Source organism: Pristiophorus japonicus, chromosome 14 (genome assembly GCF_044704955.1).
Source record: "Pristiophorus japonicus isolate sPriJap1 chromosome 14, sPriJap1.hap1, whole genome shotgun sequence".
NCBI classification, from domain to species: domain Eukaryota; kingdom Metazoa; phylum Chordata; class Chondrichthyes; family Pristiophoridae; genus Pristiophorus; species Pristiophorus japonicus.
The window spans coordinates 9,026,263-9,053,162 of NC_091990.1; the positions used below are offsets into that span (position 1 = coordinate 9,026,263).

The window sequence follows — 26,900 nt, forward strand, 5'->3', positions numbered from 1 at the left end:
AACCTTACTTCAGCAAATCACCACCTTCAGAAGAGGGGAGAGAAATGGAAAAATATCCCCTCACTGGTCACGATCAATTGTAAGCTGACAGAGCCACGTCCCCAGCTGAAAGCAGCACAAAGAACTTCAGGCCTGCTTGCAAGTGGGATCAATTATTTTTATATTCGTTGTTTCCATGTGTCTATTTACAATTAACTAATTGCCCACGACCCACAAAATACTAATCTTCACATATATATATATATCTGTTAAAAAAGAACAGTGTATTACCTGGCTAATGATGATGTTTTTCACAGTATGGCCTAGTTTCCAGTGTCCAAGCTCATGACCCAGGACTGCGAGAACCTCTTGGTTACTGCAGCCTTGCTTCTTATGCTGAAAAGAAAGTAGAGATTACAACAAACTAATCCTTTGAAAAGTAATATCCCAGGGCCCGAGTTGGGGGAGCTGTCCACAGACCAGTCACGTGTTCCAGCCAACACCCCAGACTCCCCCAGCAGCCTTGGTGATGTCCTGTTCCACGGTCACGATCGGCAAGGACACAGTCGGGGTGGGGTTTGGGTATCCGGATGGGTACTACCACCAGCAGGCTTACCTTTGGTCTGAGTTTGGTGTCCGCGGTCTCGGTTTCACTGCCATCTCCAGCAGCCGTCTGCATCTCGATGTTCTCATCGCCTGCCCCTTTGTTTAACGGGGAATGATCTTCAAGCAGTGTGTCAAACAGCACAATACGCTTGTTCTTAAAAAAGCCATAGAAATACGCATTGCTGTGCGACGATCTCTTTGATCCTGATCAAAACATTGAAGATTAACACCGTTTACTACAAAGCAATAAAACATTTGACGTGCCAATTTTTTTTTAAAGTTTATGCTAAATTTACAAGAAGTTGTGTGATCAAAAGACAAGTCTGTTTGAACTCACCAACAATTACATCGGCATTTTTTTGGACTGTTCACTAAATGTCAGCTGATAATTCTCATGCCAAAAACAATGAAATCTAACTAAGAATTCGAGGTTAAACGTCACAACGTCTGCTGGTGAGAGAGAGAATGCCATCACATTGGCTTGAAAGTTGGAGGAAACTTTTGCTACTTCAGAAAATGTGGCGCGCCCATGTTTTTTTCACCCATGTTCAAGTTAAGAGACTGATCCACAGCAATTTGATGGAATAAATATCGTAATTTTCCACAATATCAGCATTTTAATTTAGGTGGTTTAGGAGTAGTAAGACTTTAAAATCATTGTAATGATCACAAAATAAAGCCAGCAGTTTCAGATTTTGTTGCTGCAGTTAAAAATTAAATTGTGAACCGAGTACCATAGATACAGGATTAAATGGAAGAGATTTAGAAAAAAAGAGAAACTTAAAACAGAGTTGTGAGGCTGTGGAATTCTGTACCCAGGGTAAGTGTTTGAGGCAGAAACGATGTCGACATTCTAGATGAATGGATTGGCACGACTCGCTTGCATGAAGAGCAAACACTGACAGACAGGCAGAATTGGCCTGTTTCTGTGTTGCAATTATGTAAAACATTAGTGATTTGTTATCGTCAGGTATGCTTAGAAACCAGAATTTTTCCTGCCATGTTATTTTGAAGGTATAATTAGTCACTCTGCAGGCAATGAGTGTGATTTGTCGTGGGATATCGCTCTGCTACAAACCTGCCCCAAGCACCAACCATCGCAATGGCTCAGTAGGTAAAACAAGCAAGCAGAAGAGCCTCCTCATCGGGTACCGTGAGCAAACTTGGAGAAATTGGTTACTGTCCCTTCCTCCAAATCATTAATGTACAAGACTCAGCTGCAGTGGTCTGGGCCTCCGGTGAAGTATGTCTATTTGGGCACGGTAAAGGGGAGAGTGCCCAGCGCCCACGAGATCATAATCTACAACAGTTAGTGCGTTTAAAAAGGAGGAAAATTTATATCTTTTTAAAAATGTTAGCAGAAACTGCACATCATGGTGTACGGGTTTTAAAGCCTTGCAGGATCAGCAGCTCCAGAGCAAGACAAATATAAACACCGGCAAGCACAACGCTTCACTGCAGAGACTGTGTCGTCAGCAGCAACTGCCACCGTCTCACCAACACACTCCTCACCTTCAAGAGACAGAGACGTGCATAAAGCAAGGTTAGTGAATCCCACTGATTCATGGTGCAGGACATGCAAGAAAGGTCAGTGCGCGTCAGCTGGGTCTGCAGAGTGAACGGAAACTGCTGCCGAACAAGGTTTTGGCCACCTGAGGGAACTGTCGACTGAGCTGACGGAAAGCCTCCAGTACAGAATGGAAATGACACGAGCAGGCTGCAGGTTGTAAAGAAAAAATCACAAGGGCAACACTGCCACAGGACTACAGCCCTTCAACAAACCTTGGGTCAGCTTGCTTCTGAAATAAAAACAGAAAATGGTGTTAATACTCAGCAGGTTAGGCAGCATCTGTGGAGAGAGAAACAGAGTTAATGTTTCAGGTCGATAACGATGACCTTTCAAGAGAACCTGACGAAGGGACATCGACCTGAAACGTTAACTCGGGTTCCCTCTGCACAGCTGCTGCCTGACCTGCTGAGTGTTTCCAGCATTTTCTGTTTTTATTTCACATTACAGCACCTGCAGTATTTTGATTTGTAAAGGTTCATGTGATTATAGAAGCATCAACATCTTTACCTACACTGGAGTCGAGCTCAGCATTGTTGTTACGCTTCAGTTAGCATGGCGAGCGTCACCAAGCGCAATATAGTCTCTTTGAATAACGACTTCCTGTGCAGGCGTGAGCCAATTGTGCCTTCAAGTTTCATCTATCAAAATGGTTCGTATAGCTCTGTGCCTTACCCTCTACTACATAAACCTTGGTTAGAGGAAAGCTGATACTCTTGGCCATTTCCTCAATATTCTCCCTCAACTCCCCATCAGGAAGTGGAGTGAATTTATCAAACAGTGGCGCGATATAATCAGCATAGATAGTCACCAGCACCTAAAGGGAAGGATAGAGAGAGAACAAGTTAGAAGCACATCAAACGCTTCACATCCACGCTACTGAACGCTACATTGGTCTCAGCAAAAGCAATTATAGTCACTAATGTTCTTAAATAAAATGATCATGTACCGTCAATATTCTGGGATGGATTACAAAGAGGAAACAGTGGATTACGACTGTGACAAACAACAGCAAGGTGTAAAACCCAAAACCCCAGCATTGCTCCAAGAATATATTTTACAGCTAAAGCTTCTTGGATCTTAGTTTCCGTCTCAATACCCACTCTGGAATAAATTCAGATTACAGCTACAAGCCAACATCACTGGGGGCACTTGCACAAAAACATTCTGACCATTCAGTCTTCATGGAATCCTCAAAGTGATGACTGCTAAAAAGATTTAAAGTAGAATTAAAATGCAGCACTATTCTTGGATATTTGGTTCGTTCTAATCAGAAATTGGAACCCGAGCAAAATACAAAAAAAATGGGGAAATTATCAAAACGGGTGAAGAGATAGCAAAGTTACCTTTGGGTATTTTATATATCTTAAAACAAACTAGCAACAGTATTTCCCATTACTCCACATACTAAATATGTTACATTGACATGTTCACACCACTTGTTCTCCTTCTGAGAATAACTCAATAGATCCCTTTGCTGTTCTGACGAAAAGTCTTCGAGCTGAAACGTTAACTGTTTCTCTCCACAGATGTGGCCTGACCTGCTGAGTATTTCAGATCCCGTTGCTGTTTGAGAGACCTTACTTTATCCAACGAGGCTGCTGCTTTTGGCAAGATATCAGCAACTGCACTTCAAAACTCACTGCATGTGAAGCACCTTGAGATGTCGCGAGGACATGATCAGGCTCAACATGAATGCAACATGTTCCCCTCCTGAAGGTGATGATACTCAGTGGGGTCCGGTTCCACAATCACCAGCCATCCTCACCCAAGTGGCCATTATTTCTGTGTGAAACGTGACAACGGATGTTGCAGTCTCATCATCACAGGCAGTCCCTCGGAATCGAGGAAAACTTGCTTCCACTCTTAACATGAGTTCTTAGGTGGCTGAACAGTCCAATACGAGAACCACGGTCTCTGTCACAGGTGGGACAGACAGTGGTTGAAGGAAAGGGTGGGTGGGGAGTCTGGTTTGCCGCACGCTCCTTCCGCTGCCTGCGCTTGATTTCTGCATGCTCTCGGCGACAGGACTCGAGGTGCTCAGCGCTCTCCCAGATGCACTTCCTCCACTTAGGGTGGTCTTTGGTCAGGGACTCCCGGGTGTCGGTGGGGATGTTGCACTTTATCAGGGAAGCTTTGAGGGTATCCCTGTAACGTTTCCTCTGCCCACCTTTGGCTCGTTTGCCGCGAAGGAGCTCCGAGTAGAGCGCTTGCTTTGGGAGTCTCGTGTCTGGCATGCAAACAAGCTGATAAAGTGTGGTCAGTGCTTCAATGCTGAGAATTTTGGCCTGGCCAGGGCGCTAATGTTGGTGCGTCTGTCCTCCCAGGGGATTTGTACAATCTTGCGGAGACATCGTTGGTGGTATTTGAGGCGACTTGAGGTGTCTACTGTACATGGTCCATGTCGCGGAGCCATACAGGAGGGCGGGTTATCACTGCAGCCCTATAGACCATGAGCTTGGTGGCAGCCTATCATAGCATGGAGCCCATCACCTTGCAGACCTTTTACCTTCACCTCTTCACACACTGCTTGCGCCATTTCATGGCTCCTCTTTGACATCATCCTTATTCAACATCAGCGAACACCAGTTCTAACAGAAGTCACTGGTTACTGATCAGCAGCAGAAATTTTGGCTGATTCTCTCTCTTTTCCCGGCCCAAAATAACTCGGGGTCACTGAAGATCGTTGTGGTGCCCCGACCATCACCATGACTGAGATCGAGACTGGGGACTGGATGCCAGTCAGTCCTGGTCTGAATGGGTCATTGCTCACTGGATAAACTCAATGAGCCAATGGGAGAGGCCCGCTATCCTCCACATGTAGATTTTAAAACCATGTAAAAGTCACACACAAAGTCAAAATTGTGCACGCATCTATTTCACAATACTTCAGGTTAAAGTGACCGCTCAAAATTATAGCCACAAACTGTTTTATAATTTTTATGAAATGACTGCTCAAGTGATGAAGTTAAAGTTGGGACTCAGTGGGCCAGGGTGCGACCCGGGCAACTGTTTTGTTCAAGAGCATCGATATAATTCAATTCCTCATACAAATCTCGGATAGCTGGTTTTTCAGGCATTAGAAGTTTGAGAACTCCAAGCACAGTTCGATACAGAATCGGAAAGCAGCAAAACATGACATCCCACGCACAGGGCCACGGCCCCCCCACCCCGCCACACACACACAGGGCAAGGGACTTCACTCCCAGCACACCAGGTTGACTGATATGGCAACAGGATGATCGACAGAAAGAACTTGGGATTTATCTCATGTCCCAAAGTGTTTTACAACCAATGAAGTATTTGTGAACTGTTCTACAGTATGGAAAACACGGCAGCCAATTTACACACAGCAAAGTCCCACAACATCAACAAGATAAATGGCCTTTTGATGATGTTGGTTGAGGAATAAATATTAGCCGTGACACACAGAAAAATTCCTTGCTCTTCGTTGAATAGTGCCATGGGATCTTTTACAGCCTCGTGAGAGGGCAGACGGGGCCTCAGTCCAATGCCTCACTGCAGCACAGCACCTCCGCAGAGCAGCACTCAATCAATACTGCACTGAAGTGTCAGCCTGGATTGCGTGCTCAATCCTGGAATAAATTCTGAGGTCAAGGTACAAGGAGCTTTGCATTTGACTCACCTTCGAGCTGCTCCAGGATTGTGTGAACAAGTGCTCCACTCCCAAGCAGTTGTCTCTCACTTTAAAGGTCTGAAGTTGATCCCCCCCACCCACAAAATAGAAGTTTTATGCGGTTTTAAGAAATTACCCATTCAAGCTTTCAATAATAATGTAATTTTAAATTAAACATAAATCACATCAAGACAAAGTGAAGTTAACAAGTAAATTGCAGGTCAGCTGTCTTAGTAACTCCGTGCACCGTGTACAAGGGACAGAGCCATACAAAAACACAGCTGTCCGGGGTATGATGCCTGGGCCCTCCCCAGCTCGCTGATCACAGCCCAGGAAGTGAAAGGGGCACTTGAGCTGGTCTCAATACTCAGGACACGGGGTTGAGGCGTGGGAAGCACTGGGGGCTGGGGCAGAGAAAGGAAGACATCTGCCCAAACTCCTCCCACCAATTGTTTGCTGCTGGAGGCGCAAGTCAGTCATGTTCAGGATCAGGCCGGTCGCCTACAGCCTAATAGGCCATTGCCTCTTACTGCACAGGCTCACGAAGAGCCACTTGAGCAAGGAAAGAGGAGCTTCTGTTACCCATTTAATCATCTCAACATTAAAATCAACACCTTCAGGAAAGGAAGGGAGAAGGGAGCAGATGAACATAAGAAATAGGAGCAAGAGTAGGCCATTTGGCCACTCGAGCCTGCTCCGCCATTTAATAAGATCATGGCTGATCTGATCATGGACTTCCCTGCCTGCTCCCCATAACCTTTTACTTCCTTATCGCTCAAAAAATCTGTCTATCTCCTCCTTAAATATATTCAATATATATGGGGCAGAGAATTCCATAGATTTACAATCCTCCTCATCTCAGTTTTAAATGACCGGCCCCTTATTCTGAGACAATGCCCCCTAATTTTAGTTTCCCCTATGAGTGGAAATATCCTCTCTGTATCCACCTCGTCAAGCCCTCTCATTACCTTATATGTTTCGATAAGATCACCTCTCATTCTTCTGAACGCCAATGAGTATAGGCCCAAACTATTCAACCTATCTTCAGAACTCCCTCATCTCCGAAATCAACATAGTGAACCTTCTCTGAACAGTCTCCAATGCAAGTATATCTGTCCTTAAATATGGAGACCAAAACTGTCCGCAGTACTCCAGGTGTGGCCTCACCAATACCCTGTACAGTTGCAGCAGGACTTCTCTGCTTTTATACTCTATCCCCCTTGCAATAAAGGCCAACATTCCATTTGCCTTCCTGATTACTTGCTGTATCTGCATACTAACTTTTTGCGTTTCTTGCACAAGGACCCCCAGGTCCCTCTGTACTGAAGCACTTTGCAATTTTTCTCCATTTAAATTATATAATTTGCTTTTCTATTTTTTTCTGCCAAAGTGGATTACCTCACATTTTCCCACATTATACTCCATCTGCCAAATTTTTGCCCACTCACTTAGCCTATCTATATACCTTTGCAGATTTTTTGTATCCTCTTCAAAATTTGCTTTCCCATCCATCTTTGTATCATCAGCAAACTTGGCTACATTACACTCGGTCCCTTCATCCAAGTCATTAATATGGATTGTAAATAGTTGAGGCCCCAGCACTGATCCCTACAGCACCCCACTAGTCACTGTTTGCCAACCAGAAAATGACCCATTTATCCTGACTTGACTATTTTGTGTTAGTTAGCCAATCCTTTATCCATGCTAATATACTACCCCCAACCCCGTGAACTTTTATCTTGTGCAGTAATCTTTTATGTGGCACCTTATCGAATGCCTTCTGGAAATCCAAATACACCACATCCACTGGTTCCCCCTTATCCATCCTGCTCATTACACCCTCAAAGAATGCCAGCAAATTTATCAAACATGATTTCCCTTTCATGCTGCTGACTCTGCTGGATTGAATCATACTTTTCCAAATGTCCTGTTTCTGCTTGCTTCCTTAATAATGGAGTCCAGCATTTTCCCAACAACAGATGTTAGGCTAACTGGTCTATAATTTCCTGCTTTCTGTCTCCCTCCTTTCTTAAATAGGGGCATTACGTTTGCGGTTTTCCAATCCGCTGGGACCTCCAATGCATCCACCATCTCTGCAGCCACTTCTTTTAAGACCCTAGGATGTAAGCCATCAGTTCCAGGGGACTTGTCCGCCTTTAGTTCCATTATTTTAGAAACATAGTCATCTACAGTGCAGGAGGCGGCCATTTCGGCCCATCGTGTCCATGTCGGCCGACAAAGAGCCGCACGGCCCTCGGTCAGCAGCCCTGAAGGTTAGATATAAACCTATGAACAATGAACAATGGCGGAAAGGTAAAGAGTACCCAGTCCGCCCCACACAATTGCGACACCCCTTACACTGAAACATTCTACACTCCACCCCAACCGGAGCCAAGTGATCTCCTGGGAGAGGCAAAAAAAAGATAAAAATCCAGGCCGATTGGAGAAAAAAAATCTGGGAAAATTCCTCTCCGACCCATCCAGGCGATCGAAACTAGTCCAGGAGATCACCCTGGCCGTATTCGATTCCCGATTTTACCAAGTACTACTTCTTCAGTGATAGTGATTGTATTAAGTTCCTCCGTCCATATAGCCCCTTGATTATCCACTATTGGAATGTTTTTAGTGTCTTCTACCATGAAGACCGATACAAAATATTTGTTCAACGTCTCTGCCATTTCCCTGTTCCTCATTATTAGTTCCCCAGTCTCATCCTCTAGGGGACCATCATTTACTTTAGCCACTCTTTTCCTTTTTACGTACCTGTAGAAACTCTTGCCATCTGTTTTTATATTTTGTACTAGTTTACTTTCATAATCTATCTTTCCTCTCTCATTTTTTTAAATCGTTCTTTGCTGGCTTTTAAAGGTTTCCCAATCCTCTGGCCTCCCACTAGTGTTGCCATATTGTATGCCCTTGTTTTCAATTTGATACCATCCCTTATTTCCTTAGTTGGCCACGGATGGTTATCTCTTCTCTTAGTCTTTCCTTCTCATTGGAATATATTTTTGTTGCGAGTTATGAAATATCTCCTTAAATATCTGCCACCGCTCATCAACCGTCCCACACTTTAGTCAATTTTGTTTCTCACTAACGCACTGATCTCATCCTTTATTAACAGAGCTATCCCACCTCCTTTTTCTTTCTCTCTGTCCTTCCGAATTGTCAAATACCCCTGAATAATTAGTTCCCAGCCTTGGTCACGTTGCAACCGCATCTCTGTAATGGCTATCAGGTCATACCCACTTGTATCTATTTGTGCCGTTAACTCATTTATTTTCTTATGAATGCTGCGTGCATTCAGGTAGAGCTTTTAAATTTGTTTTTTTTAAAACCATTTTTTCCTGCTTTGACCCCACTTTCTGGTTTACTTTTATGTTTATACATTCTCTCTCTTTCTGGCACGCTCTGGTTTTCATTTCCCCCAGTGCTATCCTGCTCTATTGCCTTCGCCTTATTCTTTTGACTTTTTTAATTTTCGCGAGAACTGGAACTCAGATCGGAAAAAGGGGAAAAATGGAATTAAAAATAAGGGAAAGATATTATTTTGTGTACTCACCAGAGAAACGATCAATGTGAAAAGCCACGCGTAGATGAAGAAATAATCTCCACCGATTTTAATGATGTACAACAGCAGGGAGGTCACGGGGAGCAGAATGCACTGAGTTACTGCGAATTTCTTCAAGGCATCTTTAAAAAAGAATCCCAAAGTCTGCGGAGATGAAAGGCAGCCAGTTACAGCCCAGACTTAACACACCAACACCGAGCGGCGACTATTACTGCTAATCAGACATCACTATCACACAACTGCCCTTTCCCCTTTAGGAATATTTATCTGCTTACAAAGTTTAAAGAGAAAGGTAAGAAATGTTTATATGGCTGTAGCAATGCTATCTCCGTCTTTGGAAGGATTCTGCTCACAAGAACACAAGAAATAGGAGGAGTAGGCCATTTGGCCCCTCGAGCTTGCTCCGCCATTTAATAAGATCATGGTTGATCTGATCATGGACTCAGCTCCACTTCCCTCCCCACTCCCCATAACCCTTTACTCCCTTATTGCTCAAAAATCTGTCTACTCCTGCCGTAAATATATTCAATGACCCAGCCTCCACAGCTCTCTGGGACAGAGAATTCCACAGATTTACATGCCTCAAGAGAAGAAATTCCTCCTCATCTCAGTTTTAAATAGGTGGTCCCTTATTCTAAGACAATGCTACCTATGAGTGGAAATATGCTCTCTGCATCCAACTTGTTGAGCCCTCTCATTATCTTATATGTTTCGATAAGATCACCTCTCATTCTTCTGAACGTCAATGAGCATAGTCCCAACCTACCTTCATAAGTTAGCCCCCTCATCTCTGGAATCAACCTAGTGAACCTTCTCTGAACAGCCTCCAATGCAAGTGTATCCTTCCTTAAATATGGAGACCAAAACTGTACGCAGTACTCCAGGTGTGTCCTCACAGTTGTAGCAGGACTGCTCTGCTTTTATATCCCCTTTGCAATAAAGGCCAACATTCCATCTGCCTCCTGATTACTTGCTGTACCTGCATACTAACTTGTTGTGCTTCATGCACAAGGACCCCCAGGTCCCTCTGTACTGAAGCACTTTGCAATTTTTCTGCATTTGAATTATAATTTGCTTTGCTATTTTTTCTGCCAAAGTGCATAACCTCACATTTCCTACATTATACTCCATCTGCCAAATTTTTGCCCACTCACTCAACCTGTCTATATCCCTTTGCAGATTTTTTGCGTCCTCTTCACAATTTGCCTTCCCACCCATCTTTGTATCATCAGCAAACTTAGCTACATTACACTCAGTCCCTTCATCCAAGTCATTAATATAGATTGTAAATAGTTGAGGCCCAGCACCGATCCCTGCGACACCCCACTAGTTACTGTCCATTGCCTGCCCATTGCACCAGGGAGTGGCAGAATCCAGTCTGTGGATACAATACAACAATTTGCATTTATATTCTCCATATGGCAGATTGTCTGCCACAGGGGCAGATTCTCTCCCACAGGAGAGGTCGAAGGGCCAGAAAGATGCGGAACACAAGCTGGAGGCTCATTTTCTCACAGCTCCAAGCGGCCTAATGCATGACAAAGAGACACTTCATTCAGAAATGCAGAAGCAAACTAAATTAAAGATTACAATTTTAAAAATTATGGAACATTTTGATGAAGAGAGAGAGAATGTTAACAAGCTCAGTTAATTGCTCAGTGAATGAATGGATTACCCAGTGTGCTAAGCCAGGAAGTTCAGAGGACCTCCGGTCCAATCCCTGGTATGTGCAGAGTTAGCCACTGGCTGGGGCAGTGATGTTGTCAATGCGATTGGCTTCAGTGTCCCTGAACTAGGGAGGGTTCCTTCCCCAACGGCGAGGATAGAATCAGGCTGGACATCGGTAGGGCCATGGTGAATAGCCTGACAAAGCTGGTTGTTTTAGGCTCACACTTGCATTAGGTGCCAGAGGGCTGCCAGTGATGAGGAACCATGTTGCAGCAGAGCCCACTGCCTCCAAGAAAGAACATGGGAGGTGGGGGGGTGGGGGGGGATGTTAAATCCCTCTTTTTTTTTAAAAACCTGATTGCGACAGTTACTGAGACAAAGTAGATTTACTTTCTAAATTAAGTAGTTTAATTAATAATACACACTATTCATTGTATGGTGCAATGTGTTGACTGGACCCTAAGTTCTGGAATTCCCTCCCTAAATTCTCTGCCGCTCTCTCCTCCTTTAAGATGCTCCTTAAAACCCACAACTTTGCACAAGCTCTTGGTCGCCTGTCCCAATATCTCTTTATACTTGCTAATGCTCCTGTGAAGCACCTTGGGATGTTTTACTACATCAATGGTGCTATATAAATGCAAGTTGTTGTTGTGGATTTTTTATTCTTTTTTTTCCCCAGTGGCAACAGCAAACATAGGGTTAAAATTGCTAACTGTTTGCTGCTTTGGCAAGCCCGGGCATATAGATTACAGTCTAAAACGCCAAAAGCACTGAAACGCAGCCGTTTCCATGTCACTATGGATTAATAAGCGTCTATTCAAATGCTTCTGTAACTATGACATGGAAACTCAATGTTTGGAAGAAATGAATCAGTTTGTCGGGGTGGGGGGGGGGGGGGGGGGGAAAAGAGTCAAGCCATTCCATTCCATTACAAGCATCCTCTGCTCACTGGGCATGTCTGTTTAGCAGCTGTTTTGGTGGTGCAAGCAAACATTGCTGGCAATTCTTTGAATGTCTAACCATCTAAATGCGTGTCAATGTCCTGCATTCTAGGAAATCTTCAAAGATATTTGAAACGATATTGTTGGGCAGTGTTGCACGAAAACCAGAGCCAATATACAGCTATCAGAGGCACAGGGCTTGTCAGAGGATTCCACGGGCAGACGATTCCTCGGTGGTGGATAACCACGGAGTAACGACCAGTGTCTCTCAGGTTAGTTACATGTTCAGAGTTAGTGCAGGGGAAGCGCCTGTGGGGTTTTTGGCACTGATATGAATGGAGTTTGTAACTGCTGCAAGTATATAATTTGTACCAAGGACTGTTCAGTTACCTGCTTATTATTCAGTTAATTTTTCTGATGGTTTACAGCCAAAGCCTCGGATAGAGTGTCTATTCTTCCACCTAGCAAGAGCAGGGAGATCACGTGGCGGTATGTGAAATACTGCATCATCTGCCGTATTGGCAAGGGTTGTGTGTTCAAACCCTGGGTCTTGCTACATGTACCCAGATATCCAGCAGGTAAAGGCACACAGTGGTCTGTGGGGAAGGCTTACAGGAGTGACCAGTGGCATCAAGGAAATATCCAACGTTAAAAACCCGAAACCTGCAGTTGGTGATTATTTTTTAAATGTGTTTAAGGTCATAATTTGGGGCCCCTTTCCTGAGGTCGGTAAAGCAGACAGTGTCCATCCAACTATATAATGAATATGAAAAATGTTGAAGATTAAAACTACAAGCCAAACACGAACTTTGCAGTCTGTTATAAAAATTGTTTACAGTGCTTTTAAAGAAATCTGGAAACTACAGACCTGTTGATTGAACCCGTGTTTCTCCTCAATGACGAAGGTATTGTAAATGCTCCAGGGGAGACCGGTGGCTGCGCTGAATAAGGTGGCAAGTAGTAGGAAGGCCAGGGACTGCGTTATCTGTCAACAGACAACATCACGGAAAGTGTTTTGTTAAAGCACAAGTTGTTCTAGTGATGATCCTTAAAGGAGAAAGTACTTGTTAAGAACTACTTCGCAATCTATACATAATTTTTTTTTTAAATTGTGTATATCCAACGTGATCGCTTTGCAAGGGAGGATCCAGAACAGGTTCACTGAGCGAAACTGAATTAAAATGACAAAGATAGTCCCTGAAGTGCAGCAGACAATTGCGTGAGTTTTTCCAAAAATAATTGCATATATGGAGTGAGGGAGGAATGGAAACATAGAAAATAGGTGCAGGAGCAGGCCATTCGGCCCTTCAAGCCTGCACCACCATTCAATATCATGGCTGATCATGCAACTTCAGTACCCCCCATTCCTGCTTTCTCTCCATATCCCTTGATCCCTTTAGCCGCAAGGGCCATATCTAACTCCCTTTTGAATATATCCAACAAATTGGACTCAACAACTGGCCATTTTATGCTGGAAGTGCTCCTTACTCATGGTTTAATTCTAGGTACAAGCAATGGGCCAAATCCTGCTGGAGACGGGCATGTCACAGCATGTGCCTTTACACTTTTCCTGCACCCTTCAGCTCAATTATTTTTGCGCCGTAACTTGCGGGAGGTGCGAGCTGATAAATGTGGAGCGCGCAATGGGGCACCGGAGACCTTAGTCAATGGCGGGACCAACAGTCTATCTCCTTAACCCATGAGATTTAAGGATTGAGAAAATAAGAGGAACGGAGAAGGAGGGTGAAATAGAGGCAGACCAGGTACAGAAAGAGAAATAAATATTGGATCAGAGAAAAAGAGGCAGAAAGGAAAAGTAAGAAAAAAACTTAAAAGTTAAAAAATTGACATTTTTCAAATCTCCAACAACAATTTACTACATGCAGGAATGAGACTGAATAGCTTAAATTGTTCACTTTCTGGGTCAGAGGTTGATTTCATTGCATTAACAATTATTATGTTGTTAAAAAAGTAATTGCACTGAAACGTTCAAGCCACAACTTTCTGAGGCGCGTTTAATGTAATGAAATGCAAATCCAGCCAAGTTCTTAAAAATAGTGGAGAGACTGAGGGCAAGATGCCGTTTGTGTGAAACAAATGGCAGTGCGGAGTAAATCGATCAGCAACTCATGGTGCATCTCTTAATCCGCTGAACTTGCTGCCTGATTTGCACATTCATAACGGGGTCTGAACACGCTGTTATATTTCCAGCAAGATCCAGCCGAATAATGCTAGCTTACAGCAGTTGCTCGAGTCCAACAGAATTGCTACAGTGCAAGACACATGAAGGTTATACAGAGACAACACCTTGGGCTGTATTCTGATAGCATTGAGCAGTTTGTTGCTTAACGGATGGCATTAAGGCGAGACTTCTTACCACAGCATAGTACTCAAAACACATTTCTCAAACAGATCTGCCTTGCAGCTGTTCATGTCACATGGCCCCATCAGCTATAGATTAAAGAACACATCCTCAGGCTGCGTACAAAGTAGTTTCCATGTTTGCTGCAGGAAGTGTGCAGGTTTTTTAACTACATTTTCTACAACGTCAACATCTCCGTTTCTAATCAGCCCCCTCCTCAAACCAGTGCACATTCATTTCACCAGCTTCGGCTCCAAGCAATGTCAGTCTATTGTCCCAAGGGGAAACTTCTGTTGCAAGATTCTAGCTCATGCTAATTGGACTGATTTCCACCAGCAATTAATCGGAGCTCATCGCTGCATTGTACCAGGATACAGCTCAACGGGAATGGCCTGCTCTTCCTTTAAAATCAGAAATTATAATCAAGTCCGCACAGTACGTTAGAAAGAGGAGAAAGAAAGGAGCTTGCATTTAACTAGCACCTTTCACATCCTCAGCCAACTGCTTACAGGCAATGAACCACTTGAAGTGCAGTCACTGTTATGTTCACAAATGCGGCAGCCAATCTGCACACAGCAAGATCTCACAAACAGTAATGAGGCAGATGACCCGCTAATCTGATTTAGTGGCATTGGCCGAAAGGGAACCATTGACCAGGACAGCGGGAGGACTCGTTTGCTCATCTTCGAAACAGTGCCATGGGATCTTTTACATCCACTCAAGGGGGCAGGCGGGACCCCAGTTTAACATCTCGCCCAATATATGGCCCTGCCATCAGTGCAGCACTCCCTCAGTACTGCACTGAAGTATCAGCCTAGACCATGCCCTCAAGTCTCTGGAGCGGGGCTTGAACCCACAACCTTCTGATTCAGAGCGAAAGCGCCATCTCTGAGAAAAGGCCGATACTTCCATACTACAATAGTTTTCACATAAATATTCAATTCTATCATATTTTAGAAACTCTCTCTTCTCAAGCAGATTTATTCCACAAGAAATGCATTTTGGGGATCAAACCTTCCAAAAGGATGGTCTTATACTCAAGGATCGCTAGATTATAAAAAGCACAACTACTATTGGACATCAGTGACTGATTTTCTATTCCAGGTTAAGTTGGAGAATTTGTATGGTCTTCATAGAAACATAGAAAATAGGTGCAGGAGTAGGCCATTCGGCCCTTCGAGCCTGCACCACCATTCAATGAGTTCATGGCTGAACATGCAACCTCAGTACCCCTTTCCTGCTTTCTCGCCATACCCCTTTGATCCCCCTAGTAATAAGGACTACATCTAACTCCTTTTGAATATATTTAGTGAATTGGCCTCAACAACTTTCTGCGGTATATTTAGCCCGAGCTTCTTTGTCAAAGCACAACTTTTAATTTCAATCAAACTCTTGCAGAACACTCTGCTTCCATTCACAAGATTGGAATTGAAGTTAACACATACACACACATGCACAATAGAATGATCGCACCCTTCTGGTCCAGAGATCCTGCTGGCTAAAACAGAACACTGTCACTCACTCTCCCCTCTCCCCCTCGCCCCCACACTCCCCCTCCCAGCTCAAGGAAGATAATGGAGAGATTAAAGAGGGCACAAGACATCTGCTGGAAAGGGAAGGAGGGAGAAGTGTTTTTTTAAGTTTGCAAAAAACCCAACCAACTGCACAACATTGAGTGTTAATCTTTGCTCCTTTTCCAGTAAGGAAACTATATGGTTCTGAAGATTACAGTCCTGAAAATAACTAAAAGGTTATTGCAAGCTATCAATGTGAAATCCTTCTAGGGCAAAAAATGAAAGTCAGTGTTCAAAGCACATTACACACACTAGGCGCCAGCTTCCAATTTATTTCAGACTTTTCTCTGGAACTCATCATCAACAATGGAAAAATGCTATTCCAAGTCATAGAGCACTTACCTCGTACTCCGCTCCGAGACCAAAACGTCCAATGACGTGTCCAGATACGCTCCATAGAAAGGGAATTCCACCCAACAACAGGATAAGCTACAAAGGGAGCAGCACAATTAGCAGAGTGGCTTGAAGTGAAACATATGCAGCGATTGTTTATAACTGGGGGCAGACTGGGCCGGAGCCCACACTCGTAGCAGACGGGCCCCACTTCCAAGGTCACCGCGATCAGACCCGGAGGTTCTCAGTACACTCTGACAGTACCAGTACAGAATGTTTTTGAAATAAAGCTACAGAGCTCCCCGAGGGCTGTGTTGGCAAGAGCAGCATGTAACTGGCCCGCAGAGACCAGAGGCTCCAAGATTCCATTTCCAGTTAGCATAACTAAATTGACTAGTTTTCTATTCTGGTTGAGCCTCAGGGATTCTGAAATGTCTTACTACTCAGTGCAAGGGAGTGCAGATTGTGTGTCAAAAAACGACTTTGAATTCCAATTAGCTGACCTCACCTAGGGCAGCAGTAGAGATGCTACAATTTCCCTCGCTGTCAGTGTCCCGAGGCAAGAGAGTGAGAAGGCACTAACGCTTCCCACTCCTGCTCGCTATCTAGTGTCTGCTGCCAGAAAGCACAGGCATGATCCGCACGGACAATATCACATTCAGTTGCAATGCCTTCCTTCCAAGATCGAATGTCCTGGTGGTCTCACTGTCTTAGAATCATAGAATGGTTACAGAACGGAAGGCGGCCATTTGGCCCATCGAGCCCATGCTGACTCTCAGCTAGTCCCACTCCCCCACCCTTTCCCCGTAGTCCTGCAATTTGTTTACTTCAGGTACTTATCCAACTCCCTTTTGAAAGATAACATTGAGTCTGCCTCCACCACCCTTTCAGTACCGTGCATTCCAGATCCTAACCACTCGCTGCGTAAAAAGGTTTTTTCTTGCCTTTGGTTTTTCCAATCACCTTAAATCTGTGCTCTCTGGTTCTCGACCCTTCCACCAATGGGAACAGTTTCTCTCTATCTAGACCCCTCATGATTTTGAACACCTCGATCAAATCTCCTCTCAACCTTCTGTGCTCCAAGGAGAACAATCCCAGCTTCTCCAGTCTATCCATGTCACTGAAGTCCCTCATCCCTGGAATCACTCATAAATCTTTTCTGTACCCTCTCAAAGGCCTTCACATCCTTCCTAAAGTGTGGTGCCCAGAATTGGACACAATACTCTAGTTGGGGTCGAACCAGTGTTTTATACAGGTTCATCATAATTTTCACACTTTTGTATTCTATGCCTCTATGATGCCCAGGATCCTGTAAGTCTTTCTCAACCTGCCCTGTCACCTTAGACAGTTTGTGCACATATACCCCCAGGTCTCTCTGTTCATGCAATCCCTTTAGGATTGTACCCTTTAGTTTATATTGCCTCTCATTCTTTCTACTAAAATATATCACTTCGCACTTTTCTGCGTTAAATTTATTCTGTCACGTGTCCGCCCGTTCCACCAGCCTGTCTATGTTTTCCTGAAGCCTATCACTCTCCTCCTCACTGTTCACTATACTTCCAAGTTTTGTGTCATCTGCAAATTTTGACATTGTACCCTGTACACCCACATGTAAGTCATTAATATATATATCAAGAAAAGCAGTGGTCCCAGTACCGACCCCTGGGGAACACCACTGTATACCTTCCTCCAGTCCGAAAAACGACCGTTCAACACCACTCTCTGTTTCTTATCACCTCATCAAAAAACTCAAGTTGGTTAAACATGATTTTCCTTTAACAAATCCATGCTGGCTTTCCTTAGTCAATTCACACCTATCCAAGTGACTGTTAATTTTGTCCGAGTACTGTTTCTAAAGCTTCCCCATTACCGACATTAAACTGATAGGCAGTTTTGTTTATATTGCACAATGCATTATATTGAATTCAAATTAAATAAATCACTCAATATGCACATTGCACATTTAGAACCCTCATATTGATTTACAAAATAAAGCAATATTGAAACAGCTGGGAATTGTGCTGTAAACACTTAATATTGTGTTTGTAGTTTTGTATTTGTTCCTTTATTTTGTTTTAAAATAGGTTTTAAAATGTCTCATTCATTTGCATTTCTATAGCGCCTTTCATGGCCTCGGGACGTCCCAAAGTGCTTCACAGTCAATTAAGTACTTTTGAAGTGTAGTCACTGTCATAATGTGGACAAAGTGACCATCATATCCCAATGGTTTAATTACAGATATATTAATTGCAAAACTCTTTAGTGTCAATTTCGCACTTGAACATTTCCTGATTACTTTTCAAATGTTTGTGGTTGGCAACACTGTTAGAATCATAGAAATTTACGGCACAGAAGGAAGCCAAACTGTTAGCTTGTCAACTTGTTGAATTGTCTTGTCAACAATGTTTTTGCCTTGTAGAACGCAACAGGAACTCACTGTTGAGAATTAGCTAAAAAGAAAACTGATCAACAAGGAACCTCCAGCACAAATGTTTCAACACTTCTAACTTTCGGTTACTTCAGCTCTCGTCTCAGGGTTGTGTGATGGTTATGGTTCTGGACCAGCAGAGGTCGCGAGTTCAAATTCCACCTTGGCAAATTGCGAAATGAGACTCAACAAATCTGGTTATTTGTGGGCGTAACATTTTCCATGGAATTTTTGATCAACCTGTGCACTTTTAATGAAGGCAAGTTTGCTGGATCGGACACAAAACTTAATTTAAAAAAACAAAGCTATTCATAAAAAAAGACTGCACAAGGACAAGAGACACGAAGAGGCTGGCTATATTTTATCTTTAGATAACAGTGAGGCCAGGAGGGTAATGGAGCAATGTGCCGATCTGCAAGTGTGTCTCTGTCTAGTCACTCTCCCACCCACTCCCACAGGGAACATTACTCTGACTGACACTCAGGAATGCTCACCAATGCAGAGGAGTCCAATCTTGGGGGGGCGGGGGGGGGGGAGAACACTTTACCCCCACCGCGTGCTTCAAACCCAACTCTTACTGTTTATAGACAAAGAGCAGGAACATCCCATTACTGGAGAGGGAAGGACTGCGAGGATCGCAGTTATATTCTTTTACCAAACTGTCGATGACTACAACTGCTTAATATGAACATTTAAAGGCACACGAGTGCCTAACTCCAGATTTACTGATCGATTTTGAGACACATTAATGTCCCTGTCTTTCTGATCACACTTGATCAGCAACGTTGGGCAGGCCACATAGTTCGCATACCAGAAACGAGACTCCCAAAGCAAACGCTCTACTCAGAACTCCTTCACAGCAAGCGAGCCAAAGGTGGGCAGCAGAAACGTTACAGGGACACCCTCAAAACCTCCCTGATAACGTGCAACATCCCCACTGACACCTGGGAGTCCCTGGCCAAAGACCACCCTAAAAGTGGAGGAAATGCATCCGGGAGGGTGCCGAGCTCGAGTCTTGTCGCCGAGAGCATGCAGAAATCAAGAGCAGACAGCGGAAAGAGCGTGCAGCAAACCAGTCCCACCCATCCCTTCCCTCAACGACTATCTGTCCCACCTGTGATAGGGACTGTTGTTCTCGTATCGGACTGCTCAGCCACCCAAGAACGATTCCGAGGGACTGCCTATGATGATGTTTTCCTGATCTCAGGGACTCCATGAATAATGTACAGCACCCGTGAAGCACAAGGGCAGAAAGCATTTTTAAAAGCAAGAACAAAATCGCAAGTCTAAACAACCACTTCTGTACAGATACCAAGGAACTCGCTACCTATGAAATACGACAGTGCTGATCCAGGGAAAGGCAACGTAGCCAAAAGAACATAACGTGAATAGTTATTTAAAACACAGGCTGGGGGTGGGAAATAGATCATTGATGTCAGAAAATTAAAACCTCCGAAAAACTACCCTCCATTTTATCTTTTAGATCAACCACTACAATTTCCATTTACAAATGCATCTGCAGTAGTTTCAGGGAAACTCGCACTACTCACTGTTCCCTCCATCTCAGAATAAAGGCCAGACCAGAATCCAAAAGTACTTTTATCCAGCTGGTACAGACGAGATTTCTCAAATGTTTCAGCGTCCATGATCTTCCCCAATTCCTCAGGGACCAGCGTGGTGTCTCTGTACGTCTTGCGCTAAAGGACAGGAAAATAAACACACAATTCACATGTAGGTTTGCAGTAGAAGTGTATTCTCGCCCGACTCCTCTGTGACTTATGTTGATGTGGAGTTCCAAAAGTGATCCCACACTAGAGGGGTCATTTGTAAGGCTGGACATTGTGCGCCAGCGGGCTCTTCAACCACAGAAGCACCACAAGCAAACCCAATCAACTTTTCAGCGAGGGTCATTTGACATTGGAGAGACAAAAGGCTGACTGATTTCCACCTTGCAGCAGGCCAAGATCAGCAGACTCCATACAGACCACGGAATCTGGAATCTCCTGGTTTGTACCCTCAAGACCCCACCGAGCATTCATTCACTGAACACAGACAAACAGATCAACAGCTTTACACTCACTTTTTACCTCAAAATAGGAAATTGGAGGTAAATATTATTGTGTCTGTAAGCACATTAGTAATGACTCTACGAGGCAAGGTATTATATTTGAACTATGGTGACCTTAGTCCATTTATTACAGCTCCTGAGTGAGAATGAGTTCCCTTTTATTCCTGGTTACCTGCCGTGTACAGGTGACCCCTAGATCTCCACCAGTTGCACCCTCTGGTGGTACAAGCAGTGTATACAGTGTGAAGATACATCCATTAGTCTTGTGTAACTGTACATTGAGTGTACAGAGTATATACTTATATTATACATACACAACAAATACAACGTGTGATTTTCCCCGCTGTTTGAAGCAGGATAACTCTCACAATCAAACCCACCAACGTAAAAAGTCACCGTTAGAAATTAATCTGGTCAGAAGCTACAAAAATAATGTAACTGTTTGTTTATAGAGATTGGTCACACTCAATGGATCGATTCTACTGACAGTGGAGGGTATCTCCCTTTGCGTTTCTCACTCTCCACCTTCCCTACTATGCAGTTCTTCCTTCACAGGAGCCGAGGCTTGGAGTGTGGAGAAGGTTTACAGCCAAGCTCCTCGCCACCTTTCCGAACATAGCCACCCTCCAGCAGGATTGGGAACCTGAGCCCCGAGATCATGGACTTGTAACACTCCGATACCAGCCGGCATCGGTTAATCCAGCCCAGGGATTGCTGTGCCACAGCCTTTTCATCTAAATGAAGATTCCCTCGTTAGTCCCCACAGTCAATTAGCACTGTTTTTAGCTATTACATTCCAGGAAGGGTGTGGCATCCATGGAACTGTCCTGCAGAATAAGTCACCATCGTCAGGGTAGAGGGAGCAACAGTAAAAGGAAAAACTGGAATGGAGAATCAATTTGAAAATCAAATCACAAAATGCTCCCACACTGGTGGAAATCACTGCTGCACTGGAACACTGCAGGCTGCCGGGATAGCAGCTGCAGATTGTCGCTACAGCTTGTGAACCACTGGTCTGCCCCCCTCCGCACCCCCCCCCCGCTACACCGCCCCCCCCAACCCTGCCCCACTACACCGCACCCCCCCACCCCGACCCCACCCCCCACATCACCCCCTCCAACCCCGCCCCACTACACTACGCGCCCCCCACCCCCGCCCCACTACGCGCCCCCCACCCCCGCCCCACTACGCGCCCCCCCCCACCCCCGCCCCACTACGCGCCCCCCCACCCCCGCCCCACTACGCGCCCCCCACCCCCGCCCCACTACGCGCCCCCCCACCCCCGCCCCACTACGCGCCCCCCCACCCCCGCCCCACTACACTATGCGCCCCCCACCCCCGCCCCACTACGCGCCCCCCCACCCCCGCCCCACTACGCGCCCCCCCACCCCCGCCCCACTACGCGCCCCCCCACCCCCGCCCCACTACGCCCCCCCCCACCCCCGCCCCACTACGCGCCCCCCCCACCCCCGCCCCACTACGCGCCCCCCCCACCCCCGCCCCACTACGCGCCCCCCCCCACCACCGCCCCACTACGCGCCCCCCACACCCCCGACCCACTACGCGCCCCCCCACCCCCGACCCACTACACTATGCGCCCCCCACCCCCGCCCCACTCCACTACGCGCCCCCCCACCCTTTTGCCTCATTTGCTGTGGACGAGTTCCAAGTAAAGTGCTTGCTTTGGGAGTCTCGTGTCTGGCATGTGAACTATGTGGCCTGCCCAGCGAAGCTGATCGAGTGTGGTCAGTGCTTCAATGCTGGGGATGTTAGCCTGGATGAGGACACTAATGTTGCATCTATCCTCCCAGGGGATTTGTAGGATCTTGCAGAGACACGTTGGTGATATTTCTCCAGGTGTCTTCTGTACATCGTCCATGCCTCTGGGCCATACAGGAAGGCGGGTATTACTATAGCCCTGTAGACCATGAGCTTGGTGGTAGATTTGAGAGCCTGATCTTCCTCAGGCAGCCGAAGGCTGCACAGGCGCACTGGAGGCAGTGTTGAATCTCCGCATCAATGTCTGCTTATGTTGATAAAAAGGGCTCCTGAGGCATGGAAAATAGTCCACGTTGTCCAGGGCCGTGGATCTTGATGACTGGGAGGGCAGTGCTGTGCGGCGAGGACAGGCTGGTGGAGGACCTTTGTCTTACTGATGTTTAGCGTAAGGCCCATGCTTTCGTATGCCTCAGTAAATAAGGCGATGACGCAGCCCTGTTTGGCCTCAGAATGTGCGCAAACTCAGGCGGTGTCCGCGTACTGTAGCTCAACGACAGAGGTTGGGGTGGTCTTGGACCAAGCCTGGAGACTGTGAATGTTGAACAGCTTCCCACTGGTTCTGTAGTTTAGTTCTCTCCAGTGGGAGCTTGTTGACTGAGGTGGAGCATGACAGGAAGATTGAGAAGAGGGTTAGGGCGATGACGCAGCCCTGTTTGACCCCGGTCCGGACGTGGATTGGTCAGTAATGGATCCGTGGGTAAGGATCACGGCCTACATGTCATCGTGGAGCAGGCGAAGGATGTTGACAAACTTTTGGGGCATCCGAAATGGAGGAGGACGCTCCAGAGACCCTCACGGTTGACAGTGTCAAAGGCCTTCGTAAGGTCGAAAAAGGCCATGTATAAGGGCTGGTGCTGCTCCCTGTATTTTTCCTGCAGCTGTCGCGCTGCAAAGATCATGTCTGTTGTGCCCCGTAGGGGACGAAATCCGCACTGTGACTCCGGGAGGAGCTCCTCGGTTATAGGGAGAAGACGGTTGAGGAGAACTCTAGCGACAACTTTCCCAGTGGCTGACAGCAGGGAGATTCCCCTGTAATTGCCGCTGTCGGACTTGTCCCCTTTTTTAAAGATGGTCACGATCACTGCATCTCTGAGATCTCCCGGCATGCTCTCCTCCCTCCAGATGAGAGAGATGAGGTCATGTAACCGCACCAACAGCACCTCTCTGCCATACTTTAGCGCCTCAGCAGGGATTCCATCTGCTCCCATAGTCTTGTTGTTCTTGAGCTGTTTTATGGCTTTTCCTACCTTGTGCAACGTTGGGGTTTCACTGAGGTGCTGGCGGGTGGCAAGCAGCGGGATGGATTCGAGAACGCTCGAGTCAAATGCAGAGTCTCAATTGAGGAGATCTGCGAAGTGCTCCTTTCAGCGGGTGTCCTTGATGAGTGTTTCCCCGTTCTTGGCCAGCAGTGGGGTGGGGCCTTGGGAGTTTGGACCGTAGGTGGCCTTGACTGCGATGAAGAACCCTCGCATATCGTGGCTGTTGGCCAGTTGTTGTATCTCCTGTGCTTTCTCCATCCACCAACTGTTCTTTAGGTCCCGGGTTTTTTGTTGGACTTCAGCCTTGAGCCGCTTGCAATGTTGCTTTGCAGCTCCCGAGTTGGGTTGTTGCTTGAGGCTCAGAAATGCTCTGCGCTTGCGATCTATTAGTGCTTGGATCTCCTGATCATTCTCATCAAACCAGTCTTGGTGTTTTCTGGTTGAGTGACCAAGTGTCTCTTCACAGGCATTGGTTATGGAGGCCTGGAGGGCAGACCAAGCACTGTTGGCATTCAGCATCTCAGGGTTATCAAGGCACGCCAGGTTAGCTGTGAGGCGCTGGCTGTATAGGGCTCTATTAGCTGGGTCTTTAAGTGACTCAGCATTGACTTTTTTGCAGCACTGCTTCTGCTGTCCCCTCTGCTTTGGGGCTAGGTTAATGTCAATGATGGATCGGATTAGGCGGTGGTCCATCCTAGTCATCAGCTCCTGTCATGACGTGAGTGATGCACACATCCTTGCGATCCCTGGCTCAGACGATGACATAGTCGAGCAGGTGCCAGTGTTTGGAGCGAGGGTGTTGCCACGATGCCTTGTATTTGTCCCTCTGGTGGAACAGGGTGTTGGTGATGAGGCATTCATGTTCTAGACATTTTGTCAGGAGTAGGGTACTGCTGGAGTTGGCTTTCCTTACCCCCTCTCTGCCAATCACGCCTCCCCAGAGGGCTGTTTCTTTGCCGATCCTGGCATCGAAGTCACCTAGGAGGATCAATGTGTCGCCCGCGGGGACGCAGGACAAGGATGTTTCGAGGTTGGAATAAAAACCCTCTTTGGTCTCATCCGTTGCACCGAGTGTTGGGGCGTATGCATTGGTTCTGGGATAGGGTGGGTCGAAGAGTCATGAGGCATTCATTAACCCCGCAGGAGGGGTCTTTGAGGCGGTCGACCAGCTCATTTTTGGATCGGATTAGGCGGTGGTCTGGAGGACAGACCAAGCGCTGTGGGCATTCAGCATCTCAGGGTCATCAAGGCACTGGCTACACCATGCGCCCCCCCCACAACCTCCCAAACCTTGTCCCACTACACTACACACCCCTGCCCCACTGCAATCCATTGCCACTGGGAGACACTTCCCTTTTCACACAATGTCACCATCATAGATTTATGTTTCCAGCTACAGAGGACACGTGCCAAATATTACATCATTGGTTGAACAATATTTCCTTTAGATACTTAACACAACTGTTTAAACTTACAAAGTTTACAAAGGGGGGGCTGAGGGGTAGGGAAGGGGAGGTGGGGGAGCACTGACCAGCCCAAGGAGGGTTCGGGTGAGGGGTTCAGGGTTGAATGGCGAGGGTCCAGGGTTGAAGGGTCCAGGGTTGAAGGGTGAGGGTCAGGGTTGAAGGGTCAGGGGTTGAAGGGTCGGGGTTGAAGAGTGAGGATTCAGGGATGAAGGGTCGGGGTCCGGGGTTGAAGGGTCGGGGTCCGGGGTTGAAGGTTCGGGGTGAGGGGCTGAAGGGTGAGGGGTTGAAGGGTGAGGGTGAGGGGTTGAAGGGTGAGGGGTCGGGGTTGAAGGGTGAGGGGTCGGGGTTGAAGGGTGAGGGGTCGGGGTTGAAGGGTCGGGGTTGAAGGGTGAGGGTTGAAGGGTGAGGGTTGAAGGGTGAGGGGTCGGGGTTGAAGGGTGAGGGGTCGGGGTTGAAGGGTGAGGGGTCGGGGTTGAAGGGTGAGGGGTCGGGGTTGAAGGGTGAGGGGTCGGGGTTGAAGGGTGAGGGGTCGGGGTAAGGGTTGAAAGGTCCGTGGTGAGGGTCCAGGGTTGAAGGGTGAGGGGTTGAAGGGTGAGGGGTCGGGGTAAGGGTTGAAAGGTCCGTGGTGAGGGTCCAGGGTTGAAGGGTGAGGGGTTGAAGGGTGAGGGGTCGGGGTAAGGGTTGAAAGGTCCGTGGTGAGGGTCCAGGGTTGAAGGGTGAGGGGTCGGGGGTGAAGGGTGAGGGGTCGGGGTTGAAGGGTGAGGGGTCGGGGTAAGGGTTGAAAGGTCCGTGGTGAGGGTCCAGGGTTGAAGGGTGAGGGGTTGAAGGGTGAGGGGTCGAAGGGTGAGGGGTCGGGGTTGAAGGGTGAGGGGGCGGCTGAGCACTGACCTGCCGCCGGCCCAGGTGGGCCTCCCACAGATACACGGCCCAGGAGAAGAGCAGCACCGAGTGGAAGATGCGGCTCTCGAGCCCGAGCTCGGTCAGGCCGCCAAACATCGCGCTCCGGGGGCGGGGGGTGCGGGTTATCGCGGGTTTATTTCTGGCCTCAGTCTCTGCTCCCGCCCGTGCTGCCGGCGGAGTTACACTGAAAGAGTTCCGGGCGGACAGGAAGTCGGTGCGCTGCAAAGCGGGTCCGGGCGAACAGGAAGTTGCTGCGCTGCGATGGTTGTTCCGGGCGGGGCCCCACTGTCACAGACCCAACACAGGTGGCACAACTTACAGAAACACAAAATCATAAAAACACAAAAGGAAACTTATCAAATGAAATAAGGAATGAAGGAATGACTTGCATTTATATATCACCTTTCGCAACCTCAGGATTTCCCAAAGCGCTTTACAGGCAGTGAAGTATAGTCACTGTTGTAATGGGCAGCCAATGCGCACAGCAAGCTCCCACAAACAGCAATGTGATAATGACCAGATCATCTGTTGTAGTGATGGTGAGCAAGGGATAAATATTGGCCAGAACACTGGGGAGAACTCCTCTGCTCTTCTTCGAAATAGTGCTCTGTCAGAAGATTGTAGGTTCAAGTCCCACTCCAAGGACTTGAACACAAAAATCTAGGCTGACTCTCCAGTGCAGTGCTAAGGGAGTGCTGAACTGTCGGAGGGGCAGTACTGAGGGAGCGCTGCACTGTCGGAGGGTCAGTACTGAGGGAGTGCTGA

The 26,900-nt window shown here is 46.7% G+C and overlaps 1 protein-coding gene across 1 annotated transcript in view; it reads right to left on the reverse strand.

Moving 5' to 3' along the window:
* Positions 1-26,326, reverse strand: part of zmpste24 (zinc metallopeptidase, STE24 homolog) — a 34,981-nt gene extending 8,655 nt beyond the window's left edge. The window contains exons 1-8 of the mRNA XM_070898821.1: positions 26,124-26,326; positions 20,214-20,360; positions 16,245-16,331; positions 12,835-12,951; positions 9,349-9,501; positions 2,828-2,969; positions 596-789; positions 271-375 (exon numbers count right to left, since the gene is read on the reverse strand). Coding sequence (XP_070754922.1) covers positions 271-375; positions 596-789; positions 2,828-2,969; positions 9,349-9,501; positions 12,835-12,951; positions 16,245-16,331; positions 20,214-20,360; positions 26,124-26,231 — 1,053 coding nt within the window. The 5' untranslated portion in view covers positions 26,232-26,326. The remainder of the gene's footprint in view (positions 1-270; positions 376-595; positions 790-2,827; positions 2,970-9,348; positions 9,502-12,834; positions 12,952-16,244; positions 16,332-20,213; positions 20,361-26,123) is intronic.
* Positions 26,327-26,900: the final 574 nt, after the last annotated feature.